The sequence below is a fragment of the Drosophila santomea genome, chromosome 2L, assembly GCF_016746245.2.
Source record: "Drosophila santomea strain STO CAGO 1482 chromosome 2L, Prin_Dsan_1.1, whole genome shotgun sequence".
NCBI lineage: Eukaryota > Metazoa > Arthropoda > Insecta > Diptera > Drosophilidae > Drosophila > Drosophila santomea.
Window position 1 is genome coordinate 9,556,115 of NC_053016.2, and position 13,417 is coordinate 9,569,531.

The following is a 13,417-nucleotide window of genomic DNA, read 5'->3' on the forward strand; positions in this document are numbered from 1 at the left end:
TTTGGGATTTGAAGGGCAAGAAGAAGGGAGGGGGGTCTAACCAGGTTTAACCAGGTTAACAAATACACATGCTAATCGCTGCTTCTGATTAGCAGAGCTGCGATGAACATAACGCCCGATGCACGATAGGCTTCCGATTTAGCGCGAAGGAATCACATCATTCGGCAAGTGGTTTGTAAGAGCACAAAGCAAAAGGAACACTTGTATCGCTTGAGTGGCTTGTTTTGGCCTAATCTCGACGGCCAATTGGCCAATCGAATGTCAATATCACTTATAGAATATATATTGGCTATCATTGACATCTGGATTATACACAAATAACTGCGCTACCGGGGGTAAAACTGCGTCAACCATTCCAGGCAGGTGTTGGCGGATTACACTCGATGACCGATTCGTATCACTCAGTGGGGGTAAATTCTTTTGTCTTCGCAGCTTTAGTGGCACTTTTTGTACTCTTCAGAGCATTAAAGGCGTACTAAAAAGTGATTTATTGCTGTTTTGATTAGGATTTTACAATGGGAACTAACACATTTGGTAGACTACTGGTTGATAAACGAATTGGGCTAGGACTGGCGTAAGCTTTAGGGCCAATAATTCATTAAGAGAGTATTTGACCAGCCATCAGGTCTTAATCGTCTGGATTTCTTTATTAATAGATCCATTCGAAAGACCTTTAAATACCCCAGTCGAGATATCAGTCATAAATCACTCAATGCACTTAAAATTAGTTTGATTGTAAATCAATAAACAAACTTTTCGCAGACTTTAGATCCGCAAAGGCGCGTGCAGTATTTAATTCAAAACAAATTGTGAAGAAGATTATTATCATACGAAAATATTGAAGTTCGTTTTTAGATTTGATAATTAACTTGTTTAAATGCTTCTGATTGGCTCTAACACCTGCATGACCTTAAAATAGCAATTAATGGAAAGTTTTCGTAAGACCAAACTTCTCGTGTATGAGTACTTTGTAATCGCGAAACAAATGATTTGAAAAGTGATGGTTTATTTTAAAATGGAGTCGCCATAATCTTGTTTCCAAGTCAACCTATCTAACACCTTCTTTTGCAAAAAGGGATTAGAAAAACACTTTTCGAAACTTCCTAGCCATAACCATGCGAGACACACCCCAAACAGACTTTGATCTTGACACTCCTCCACAAGAAGGGAATGTTTGTGCTTTGGTGAAAACTGTCTTTTAGATCTGATAATTTCCTCAGGATAAGTACCTGCATGTATATATAACCAAGAATTAAAATTAAAAAATTTGCCAACCGGGGAATCGGTGGTCGAGATAAGACAGCAATAGGCCATCGATTGAACGCCCGGTGGCTAATCAAATCGTTCCCGAGTACGAAGCCCCCTTATCATCCCCACCTGAAAGGTATAGCGTCTATAAAAAGCGACTCGTGCGACCGGACGACTGAGTAGTATAAATACCGTAGGTACTACGATCAGTCGGTAGGACTCTCAGTCAAAGCAATAATGAAAATCTTCGTGGCTATTTTGGCTTTTGTGGCCGTCGCCAGTGCGGCTTCCGTGGGCCAGCCCATTGGTGAGTATTCCAGATGACCCAGTGTCCAAATGTTTCGCATAACTATCCATTGATTCACTAGAAACCCACTCGATCTCCAGTACGATTGTGGATCTGATCGAGGGTATTCAGGAGCAGATGCCCTGTGGCTTTACCGGTCTCGGCATTCCGCCATTGGCTCCTCTTAGAATCGACCATCAGGATATTAACATCGATACCAGTGCGCTGAAGGCTCAGGGAACCATTGACCACTTCCGCCTCAACGGTCTGAATGAGTTCGACATCGATGAGATGAAGGTCAACGCCATCACCAGCAAGGTGACCTACAAGTTCACTTTCCGCGACGTCAACGTGGACACCCAATACGATTTGAGTGTGCTGCTGAAGAAGTACGGATTCACCATCAACCTGATTGGTGCCGGACATGCCAAGTTCGCCATCAAGGATATGGTCATCTGGGGCACTCTCAAGTACTCCCTGGGTGTGATCAGCGGCAACCTGAAGCTGAAGTCATTGGAGGTCCGCACCCACCTGGGTGAGGTTGACTCCGAGATCGAGGGCATCCTGGGCGATGGCAGCATCAACGAGAAGATGAATGAGTACCTGGCCGAGGCCGTGGAGCTGGCCATCAACGAGAACGAAGATCTGATTGCCGATACCATCGAGAGTATTGCCCTGCCCGCCGTCAACAGCGTTCTGGACGACATCAGCATTGCCGAGGTCATCGCCGGTGCCGGTGGTGGTGAGGGTGGCGAGAAGGAGGTCTGCATTCCCCCCGAGCTCGAGTGGTAAACAAATCGTCGGTCATTAAACAACCGTTTATGAATCAAGAATTCGTCACCTGGCTCTTTCTTTTGCTGGGGGTTTTTTAATGGGTTTTTTGCATCGTATTGGAATCACTTAAACTGATGTTTTAAAAGGCTTAGCATTTACAACACCTATCACCTAACATTATATTTCAAAGGCGGTCTTATCTCAAGTTGTGTCCTATCTGTCATAAAACACTTTGCCAAATTATTTGCCGATTAATAAAGCTACTTCAGCACATACACAGAAAGGAAATTTAGATTCCAACATTCAAAATAATACAATAAGATCCAGGGCTTTGCTGAATGCGATTTCTATATCGAAGGGAAAAGCTTTAAGCACTGTACTGTATAAGGGTTAATAATAATTTTGCGTAAATAAACAATACTTTTAATTTCGGAGGAATGCCTCTTATATTTCTTTAATTTGTCTCAAACTAAATTAAGAATACATAAAGCACTATTCGTAGTTACATTCTCTTCACATGTTTTTGTATGTACAAACCATGAAAGCATTCACTGTTGATTTGCCGTATATACAAGTTTACTTAAAATTAAAAATGTGTTAATCTAGACACTGATACTTTTGTTCTGTGTACCGATAGATTATCTCAATAGCCGTTTTCCTATATAAGAGCAATGGATTTGGCGAGCTTTCACTAGTGGATATTGTTTGCCAATAGGGTTAACTAGTGTGCTGTGCTAAATATGAAGTCTGTATTCCTGATTGCGCTTATCGTGGCCCTGGGCAGCTGTCAAGGTGCCGAAGTTACCGAACCTTTGGCAGGTGAGAACATAATGCAAAATTGAGGGAAAATTGAATAATCATATTTTATTTCCAGCTCAGGGACGCTCTATCTCCAGCGTTATTGTGGACGGACTGGAGGCTTTCAGAGGCGTCCTGCAGAATGGTAGCCCGAAATATGGAGTCCCCGTGATGGCACCCATGCAGCTGGCGAAGAGGTCGTTTGAAATCAACTCGGGAGAATTCAGTGGAACCTTTGGAGTCGAGAACTTTCAGCTTCAGGGTCTCGATGAGTACGAGATTATCACTATGAACGTGGACGTGTTCAGGAGTCGCTTGACCTTCAACATCAACTTTGCCAGCGTCAACTTCACCACCGATTACGAGGTGGACATGGGCAGTGGCTATCGCATCAAGCGCAATGGTGGCGCCTTCTTTGCCCTCGAGGATCTGAACATCCAGGGCAGGATTAGCTACTCCCTGGGCGTGTTCACTTCCCAGCTGCGCGTGAAGGATGTCCTGATCTACCCCTCCGTTGGCAATGTCAACTCGCAGATCGAGAATCTGTCCAAGTACCGAATCTTCAACCGCAAACTGAACGAGATCATCGAGGAGTTCGTAACCCTGACGGTCAACGAAAACACCGACTTTGTTGCCACTTGGGTCAGCGAACAGGCCACTCCCATTTGCAACGAACTGATCGGAGACCGTACTCTGAGTGATATCATTGCTATTATCACGGGAGGAAACTAATAGGGCAAAATAAATTCTACTTATTACAACCTAACTGCATCATCCCATTTTCGGTGGTCAAAAACGTGCGTGTAATAAACCATGTGCGATTTATTTATCTGCCCACCATCAGGGGGAAAACACGCCAAAACAACTTAGCAATTGGCTTAATCTAATCTCACAGATTAGGCTTATAATAGCATTTCCTTTGCTAAAATTGATTAGGCCCCCTCTAGCTCTTTAGCTTTTTACAGCTCTAATTTTACCTTAATTTTCGCAAATACATCACTTATTTAAACTACCTATTATGAATTGCTTCCATATAAGCAATTAGCAATGTTTAAATACCATTACCTTTACAATCGCTTTAAAGGCAACGGAACTCAGAAGGTTCTGTTGAGTACAAAGTCAATACTGATTTTCGAATTGCCAATGCGACGCCATAGTTATTTATTTATTTATTTTGTTGTAGGCAAACCTTATAAACTCAACCTTTTTTGGATTTGTCCAAATATAGCTCATTTATGTTGCCTACTTTTCTGAGGGGGGCCTCTAAATTTGCAAGGCGTTATTTTGGGCTGACTAGTCTTCGCATTGAAGTGCTAAAATTTTACTGCATACTTTCCGGTCATATGTATATAAAGAAAACAAGGAGTTTAAAAGGTAAAATGTAAAGTGAGGGCGAGGACTTTGTAAAACGATAAATTTGAGTAAACTATTACTTTTGTCTTTTTATCCACTTTATTAGGAATACTACATTGGGATTAATACTCAAAAATCGAGCTCCAAGAATACTGATACTATTAGAACTGCATTAATATAACACAGTATAAATATAAAATATTTTCATTTGCAAAGTAAGTACACAACTAAATTTCTTTGGCCACAACAAATACGAAAAACTTTCGGAATGAAGAAGATATAATTTTAATCCAATTAATATTAATATATGTGAAAATATTTGCTTTGTGTACGCAAACCTATGTTTTTATTACCATACCCTTGCCAAGGTTATACCTATGTTTGTTGGCAGCTGATAACAAAAACATGCGAGTGCCATACCACCCAGACAGCTAGCCAGACCTTGACAGCGAATGAAGATAGATCAATGGACAATATGAACAATATTCTCTGGGCTTAAAAACGAGTTTCAGGAAGCTTAGCTAAAACGCAATTCAGATGACATAGAATTCCTCAAATTGTTGGAAACAAATTATTATCATCCGCGAAATCTGGAAGAGCAAACCCAAATCCATAGCAGGAGAAGCCCTAGGAAGCTTATCAGTTTCCCGAGAGAATCGAACATCCCACTGCTAATCAAAACGTGCCTGGTGCTGCCATCAATTAGTTCAAAAATACCATTCATTGAGTGCGGAGGCTTGAAATTAATATCAATAAAACGCGATGCTGAAGTATATTCCCTTACTTTTAGTAGCCCAGGTTAGGAACGCTTAAAGTTCTTTCATGTTCTATTAACAAACTTAAAAATGGCCTTTTATTTAATAGCTACTAGTAGTGGCTGCCAAGCCCACTAATCCACAACTCCTAAATTCCGACGATCCAGTGCAAATGGAGTTGGAAAGGCAGGCCAAGGCGGAGACAGTCCAACTGCTGAATTCGCTGTTCCGATCTCAAATCGCCTACTTCTCCGAGGTGAAGGCCGCTCTCAATCCACAGACCAAGCGATTCCAAGACATCTCTCTTTATATAACGCGCCTAGCCCAAGCCATTGCTGAGCAGGAGCTGGACAGAAAGGATCAGCTGTGGCAGAACATTTTCGAACAGGTAAACATATCTTCAAATGTCTTCGTAAAGTAGTTAAACTAATTAAGGGGGTATTTGCAGTTCAAGGACTCTCCTCTTCTGATAAACAGGGAATCCGAGACAGGCCTCACCGACCTGCAATATAAGGCTGTATTGACCGGCCAGAAGCTGCAGGATATATCCACAAAGTTCGTGAAAGATGTGGCCGATTACTTCTGGGAAATGGCCAAGATAAGTGGCCAAGTCGTTAGCAATGGGATAGCAAACCAGAACGAATAGTAACTCGGAGTAAACCAATAATAAATTGATCGAATTTCAAAATATTTCTTATTTGGCATAATTATTCCGGCAACGTAGTCACAAATTTATTGACAAGCCCACACCAAGGCGAACCGACGCACTTAAATTTCCAAATTTGAATTTTCTGTTGGCACACTTAATCGGTATTGTGTTGGAAAATAGCGGAACTATCACGCTTTAACTGTTTTTCGTATATTTCTATAGGTAAATTGAAAGTGTGAATCAAAACTTATTTGCTCTTTAGATTGTAAGTATATTTTTGTTTTTATTTCAAAATAGTAGCTCATCATCTTAAAATGATTTCACACATTTTTTCAAGCACTGTATCGAAAGCGAAACGCCTGCTGTGGAATGATAAATTCATATACACCCATCACGAATTCGTGAATCATTCGAAGCGACAACCATATTTGGACATATTATGACTTAATTGCAAAAACGCAAAAGCTCTTCCGATTTGGCACTTCATTTGTTGCATTTTCCGCTGTCAATTTAAAATAAGTTAGCGAAATAGCTGCGAGAACAAGGTGTTGTGCAATTGCAATTGAAATAGCAAACGCAAGCAAAGTGCAAGATATTTTTAATGCAATTTGCTTTAAAAATAAACGCGCACTTCATGGGTAAACGGGGGCGGCCCCAAAGGGGGAGTGGCAATGTGGCAGGGGCAGACGACGGACACGCATGCCTTCCACTCTGCCGGTTGCACATGTGTCGCTGATATTTGAAAATCCGCTCTTGTACACGGCGGAAAAAAGATATTCAAAATTAAATTCATAAACTTTTAAATATAAAAAAAATCCTTTTTCGATATACCTTATGAATATGAAAGTATTTACAATTTATTTAAAAGTAATTTTTTTAATAAATTAACTCTACAAATATCGTTACAAGGCAATATAAGAATTCCCTAAATATGCATTGTAGTTTATTTATTTTGAACCAATTAAAATGGGGTTCCTAGCGTTTTGTGTTGACTGAATAAAGACCGTGACTTATTTTTGAATACCAGCTCCACCAGGAAAGAAGGAAAATTTTCTCCAGTGCATAGTGTGTGGGCTCATACATGTATTTGTGGCCCCAATGGCATCTCCATGTCATGCTCTCGAGCGTATCGACGCAAACAATTTCCACTTCCGAATGACACAGACAAAAGCCATATCAAACGGCGATTCGAAAAATACAAAAAAAATGATATGCGAATGACAGTGGCAAACAGTTCGCTCAAAAGTCCGCCAGTCAATATTATTTGACAATTAAAAGAAAACAAACAATCGTTGCCCGAAGCGAAAAAGCAATAAAGACAGCAGGCTAAACCGCCGACAGATAAGAGGTCACCATTCAGATGAGATTGTTCAATTTGAAATTGGAGGGCAGGTGCAAAAGTTTCGAGTTACCTGTCTGCGATTTCAGCTTTTGGCTAATAAATATTCACAAAAGAAAAGATAACCATGTTTACAGCTACTTTTGACTGGTGATATCTTTAAGATAGCAATAAATGCTTATACCGTTCACAAAAGCAACTCAATTAAGCAACTCAAAGATAAGAATCTGAATGATGTTACAAATACAAATATCATAAACATTCTTTATTAATATCATCGTAGATTAATATGCAATTAAAGTGGCATTAAGATATAGATAACTACGTAAAAATGAGAAAGAAACCAAAAGAAAATATGAACTGGGTCGTAGAAGGCGCACAACCATGAAATTTCACAAAATAATCGTGTAATTATTAAATATTGTATACTTAAATCGCAAAATAATCGACTCGAGCGTGAGTCATCTTGAGAACGAATTAATGGACCCACTTTGCCAAAGGGTAGACCAACAAAAAATTCGTTTGGGGCTAATTGCAATCGCTTTAATGGGGAGTCGCAAGCCATTTGAGATAAGAGAGGAAATTTGTTTTTCACTACCGCCAGCGGCATTTCAGTTGAATGCTGTTGTTATTGTTGTTGTTGCTGTTGTAGTTGTTGTTTTTAGGGCCGGCTATTACTTGGCTATTTACAAACAAACAGACAACTCGCCTTTGTGTTTGTATAAACACCGCGAACAATCGAACGAGAGTTCCAGGTAGGTTATTTATGTTCAGCGGTTGCTGAACACCACCCCCCAATGAAATTATCAAATTGTAGTAAAATTGCCATTGATATGCTGATATCGTGTAATCGATTTACTATTTATGTTCTGCTGAAGAATCTCAATGCACACCCTGTCTATTGTTTATGGATCCCCATTTATAGCTACATATGCTAATTTTGGATGGCACATGTAGCCACACACAATAGTACGCAGATTACAGAATATTTTACACATATTTGGCAGCCATTTTGGAAGCAAATTCTATATGATATTTATAAATTCCTTTTGTAAATAATCAGCATCACATTCGTATTCTTGAAAGCCTTTTAAATATGTAACTAAACTTTGATTTGCGAAAGGTTCAACGACATCTTAAGCACTTAAATGTGGTTTACGACTGGAAGTGATTTTGGTGAGTCAGCAGCTTACAATATTAAGGGCACTTTTAGTGCAAGCGCTCTTGACCAAAACAGGCATTAAGTTCGGAGATCTGAGATTATATCGATTCACTCAGATTATTGAATAGTAAGCTGCTATTGGATTATTTATGCTATATAGCTTCCAAAACGATATTAAACGGAGACGTTAACGAACAGGTAGCACAGAATTTCGTTTATTTATTTTCGTTAGATACTTTTGACCTTCTCGATTTAATGGACACCGTTACCGAAACCTATAAATAAGCATTTGGAACGGGAAAACGGCAGCCAGAGTCCAACGAAAGCATCGTTCATCACGCTGACAGCGAATTAGAATCGGTATTCGGTATTTGGTATACGATATTGTTACACATACAATATATGTATATTGGACCGATCGTGCTAGTGTTGCGGGTCAATGCCAATAAGAAAGTCGCGTGCAAAACGGTTTACGAGATCGTACGCTCGTATTCTCGGGTTTCATATCTGGTTTGCACGGCACAGAGTGGAGTATTCATGAGGCCGCTGCTGTTGCCTCTGACAATTTTGTTTACATTTTTGGTGAGCCTTTTGTTGTTGCTGCCTCTGCCAGAGATTTTCTAATAAACCATTTCAGGAACCGGTTTTCGGTTTGATTTCGTGAACGGTTTTCAGTTTTCAGTATTCAGTTTTGCTGCCTGCCACAAAGAGGAAGAGGGCATCAAATTTCAGTCCCCGCATACACACACACACACAGGCACACACACATTCAACGATATGCTGAAAATTGGGCAGGAAAGCTTGTTTTAAACAAAAAGCGAAGCTCTTTCTTCTCGGTGAACACAACATAGCACAACGACAGCGACAACGACGACGACAACACTTTCAATGGCCCCGCTGCGATCCGCTTGAATGGGCATTTTGGCAACAATAATCCTCGCACGGGGGTTGGTGTTGCCTCATAGATTTTCGGTCAGAGATTAGCATAAAGCACTCCAAACAAAGGCAACCACAAGTCCAGACGCTGCCGATAAGGAGGACAATGAAGGTGTGGATACAATTGCAGCGATAAACATGTTTAATCAAAGGATTTCCATCTGTTCCCGCCGACTTCACACCCAATGGACCCAGTCAGTCCATCCAAAGTCACGATAGACTCCGCTTCCCGACTTCGAAATACCTCTTCCCTGTGTGCTTGCATAATTTATAGCACATTTAGTTGCTCATCATTTCTGGGGCACACCTCGAATGCTCCATTAAGCCCACTGACCTTTGAGCAAAAGTTGAGAACTTGCAGGCAAAGCATTTCCTTGTTATGGTGAATAAATTTGCAAGCCATTAAAAAACAAACGAAATCTATAACAAAAGTATGGTTGTATTTGGAATTTAGCATTTAAACATTTTACGTTCAAAACCCTACTTTAATTGGTTTTCCGGTAAAACATTTGTGCAGCTGTTTTCAAGTAGTTGAGCGTTTGAATATTTCCATTAAAATAGTTTAAAGTCAAAAAGGTTTGAACTTTTTTAAATATTATATGCAATATTAATCAAATTTATTAGAAGAGAGAAGAACAAAGAATGTAACGCCCACAAATTTGGATACACGTTGTACTAACAGGTGGAAGTTACCATCTATTAGTAAGAGCTTAAAGTAAACTTCAGCAAAAACATTAAAAACTATATAGTTTTGTACAATTAGGGCAATTGTACTTCTTATTGTCGTTTGATAGGAAGGTAAACATCCAATACTTTATGCAATCACTTTGTACAAACAGGTGGACAAACAAGAATTCTGATTGCAATACCAATAGCGGCAACCGCTTCACTATTCAGAGGCTAAGCCATAGTGTAACTTATTGTAATCATTAAAACTAGTTGCACTAATAGCCCTCCATTAGACTCACCTTCAATGCAGACCACATGGTCGCGGATGGACTGGGCTATCTGGGCATCGGCCATGGGCAGGAGATCGATCAGCTCGTATATGGCATAGATGGATGGGTGGACGCTCTCGAATCGCTGGATCTCCTGCCGGATGGCCAGCGAGTTGCTGATGAGCGGCTGGGGAGGATGGGCCACTAGGATGGATGCCGATGCTGATGATGATGCTGATGGCGCTCCGGAGGCAGAGGCTGCAGCTGTAGGCGTGGCATGGTTATGGCGCTGCGGGGGCGGCAACTGGTTCTGATGGGGATTCTGCAGCTGATTATGAACCTGCTGCGGATGCGGATGCGAGAGCGCGTGCGGATGCGAATGCGGATGGTAGTTACTCATGGCGGGGGCGGTGAAATCGAGAGTTAGCTTAGTTTTTAATTAACTTAATTTACTGGCACACACACTCGACACGCAGACAGCACACACACGCACGAACACTACAAAATTGCGATGGCACAATTTTCCCAAACGAACAACATTTTCCAATAACAACAATCGGGGCAATAATGCGCTAACTCGGCCGATTTTGGAGTCGCAGTTTTCAGTTCACTAGATCGATTTTGCACCTGCACAAACAATCAAAACACTATTGTTTACGCTATTACAGTACACAATTAAATGACATATTATATGATTTGCTTTCTGTAGAGTTATTTTGAACTTTTCTCCGATTTTCCCGATTTAAGCGCTTTGATTTGACAGCGAAAAGGCGAAAATTTACTACGAAACCAACAGAAAAGTGCGAGAATTTACGTCGAGCGCAGCCGAGTATGTAAAAGTATGTAGTTGGTGCGAGGCGTTCCACAACAAACTGTGGAAGAAGAGCAGGTACAGTGATCGCTCTATGGAGCGAATTTCCACCAACTCAAATGGGTGGGTCAATTTTAATTGGTAAGATTTTGTATTATCAAAGTGCAAGCAATGGTTAAATGCCATTCAGGGTTTTCATAACAGTACACAATCATGTAATTACTGCATGTTTTTGTGATATTACATTTATGGAGTTTGCACTGTACTATGAAGTTTAAAGGAAATACCAAAAACGCCAACCAGAGAAATCACCGTAATACACAAAAATACTACATTTGCATTGTTTATTATCGATAGTTAACATAAAATAAAACAAATTAGTTCTTTAAACCATGTATGATATATCTATAAAGACTCTAAGCTATTTTTATAAATACTGATTTAAACAATTTAACAAATAAATATCTTACTTAAAGTGCTAATCCTTATTAGAGACCGCTAGGTTCTTATAAGAAAAAAATCCGTTACACCTCCAACAGCAACTCTGTAGTTATCGATAGCCACCGGCTGCTTATCGATGAGCCCATGCACTGCATGTCGTAATCGTAATTTGTTAGAAAAAACACATTTAATTAATTAAAACTCTACTAAAATGGCACAAAGCAGGCTGGAAAAGATTGGCACAATCTTCACCAGGTATTTACATATCTGCGAAATATCTATACATCCCATAAACACCTAAGTTTTGCAGAGTTCAGGGCCTCCTACGCGGTGGAGCTATGAAAACCGAGGATAAACCCATTTGGTACGATGTTTACGCTGCCTTTCCACCGAAACTGGAACCCAAATTCGACAGACCCGCTCCCGAGATCCCAGTGCGCAAGATATTTTATGCCGAGGATGTTGTCCGAGCGTAAGTCATTCAGAGACAGTCTGGCTTATCCTAAAATTAACATTTATCGCAACAGAAAGCTGCACAAAGAAAATAGACCCCAGGAAACGATATCCCTATTTGACCACAGGCGCAGCACGCAGTCGCAGCAATTCGTCCACATCTACCAGGACCTAAAAGCACAAGGAGCTCTCGATGAGCAAAGGATCTACGAGACTGCACTGGACCTCTTGGCTGAGCAGCGCCAGCAGGCCCGCCTGGAGGCTACCCCAGAAGAATCCCTGCCAGAGCAGGATGCGGAGTCGAAGACCCAGCTACTGAGCGATTTCAAGGAGGCGGTGGTAAGCCAACAGACCACGTCGTCACCTCCACCACCTGCTCCCAAGGGAAAAAAGGAGGCAAACGTGGGCATTAACATAGACAGCTTGTTCAAGGATTAGGCGGAACATCTTTTATAAACTTAAAATAAACTTGTTATATGTAAATCAAACGGCCAGGGCATCATTTTGGGACTCGTGGCTGAGTTGCGTCTGCAGATTTGACAGCTTATTTTTCAGCACCTGCACGCCCATGACCACGATATTCTCGGGCTTCAGGGCCCCGGAGGATTCGACGTTAAAGAAGAACTTGTTTGGCTTGGCTTCCCAGTTGTAGGGCGCTTCGTACTGGTCGTCCTCCAGCTCGGTGTGCTCGCTCTTGGGCCACTCATCAGGTTTGGGATATAAAGTGTGTCGCATGGAGTTGTCGGGGTCGTACTCAAAGCACACGCCAGCCGTGGGATTCCACTTGGCGTGCTCCTTGCCAAATCCCTTTTTGGCATAGGCGCGAAGCTTCAGCTCCTGTCCCTTGCGCAGTTTGATTATGAGGATCTCATCGTTGCTCTCGCCGTATTCGTTGTCCTCCTCGCCCTGGTTGCGGGACGTCACCGGCAGGACCTTGGCATTGCTCGATTTGAGATCGGCGGTGGTCACGTGGCGCGTTTGCTCCTCGCTACACTTCACGTCCAGGGTGAACTCCACACTGCACTCGGGACAGAAGTCCAGGCAGATGCAGTCGCGGGTGTACTGCAGCCGCTCCACGACGTCGTCGGAGATTAGCGGGATCAGGCCGATCCGGTGGGCCAGAAACTCATCCGAGAGTACCGTAGAGTTGGCCTCCAGTTGCACCCAGTCGATGGCCAGCGTCGGCGTCTCCGCGATGAACACTCGCCGCAAGCTGTTGGCCACGCTCAATTCCGTGTCTTCCAGGACGAACTTCACGTTGTCGTCCGTCAGCTCGGTTATCTGCACGGACGGCTGGTTGGCGTACGGCATAGCGGCTTTGTTTTGATGAAATTAAAGGAAGTCACGAAAAAAATAAACCCGCTTAGTGAAAAGAGAGCGATGGAAAAGCAGCGATAACAGCCGGCAACAAGGCTACCGATAACGATTGCTAACGACAGTTGATAAGCCGGCGAACCTATAGCTACTTTTGGAT

General features: G+C 41.8%; 6 protein-coding genes across 6 annotated transcripts in view; 4 read left to right on the forward strand and 2 right to left on the reverse strand.

Moving 5' to 3' along the window:
* LOC120444152 (centaurin-gamma-1A) overlaps window positions 1–11,101 on the reverse strand; it is a 63,051-nt gene extending 51,950 nt beyond the window's left edge. The window contains exon 1 of the mRNA XM_039623729.1: window positions 10,269–11,101. Coding sequence (XP_039479663.1) covers window positions 10,269–10,638 — 370 coding nt within the window. The 5' untranslated portion in view covers window positions 10,639–11,101. The remainder of the gene's footprint in view (window positions 1–10,268) is intronic.
* Window positions 1,399–2,367, forward strand: LOC120444156. The gene is made up of 2 exons (XM_039623735.1): window positions 1,399–1,555; window positions 1,617–2,367. The coding sequence occupies exons 1-2, from the start codon at window positions 1,486–1,488 to the stop codon at window positions 2,324–2,326; spliced, it is 780 nt and encodes a 259-aa protein (XP_039479669.1). The 5' UTR covers window positions 1,399–1,485; the 3' UTR covers window positions 2,327–2,367.
* Window positions 2,985–3,872, forward strand: LOC120444158. The gene is made up of 2 exons (XM_039623737.1): window positions 2,985–3,127; window positions 3,183–3,872. Exons 1-2 carry the CDS (start codon window positions 3,049–3,051, stop codon window positions 3,836–3,838), a joined length of 735 nt encoding a protein of 244 aa, XP_039479671.1. The 5' UTR covers window positions 2,985–3,048; the 3' UTR covers window positions 3,839–3,872.
* On the forward strand, window positions 5,120–5,904 carry LOC120444159. Its single transcript, XM_039623738.1, has 3 exons — window positions 5,120–5,257; window positions 5,324–5,602; window positions 5,663–5,904. The coding sequence occupies exons 1-3, from the start codon at window positions 5,222–5,224 to the stop codon at window positions 5,858–5,860; spliced, it is 513 nt and encodes a 170-aa protein (XP_039479672.1). The 5' UTR covers window positions 5,120–5,221; the 3' UTR covers window positions 5,861–5,904.
* Window positions 11,102–11,605: 504 nt separating the features above from the next.
* LOC120458402 (probable 28S ribosomal protein S23, mitochondrial) lies at window positions 11,606–12,431 on the forward strand. The gene is made up of 3 exons (XM_039646027.1): window positions 11,606–11,745; window positions 11,801–11,962; window positions 12,018–12,431. Exons 1-3 carry the CDS (start codon window positions 11,702–11,704, stop codon window positions 12,379–12,381), a joined length of 570 nt encoding a protein of 189 aa, XP_039501961.1. The 5' UTR covers window positions 11,606–11,701; the 3' UTR covers window positions 12,382–12,431.
* LOC120458401 (DNA-directed RNA polymerase II subunit RPB3) lies at window positions 12,349–13,347 on the reverse strand. Its single transcript, XM_039646026.2, has one exon. The coding sequence runs from the start codon at window positions 13,252–13,254 to the stop codon at window positions 12,427–12,429; it is 828 nt and encodes a 275-aa protein (XP_039501960.1). The 5' UTR covers window positions 13,255–13,347; the 3' UTR covers window positions 12,349–12,426.
* Window positions 13,348–13,417: the final 70 nt, after the last annotated feature.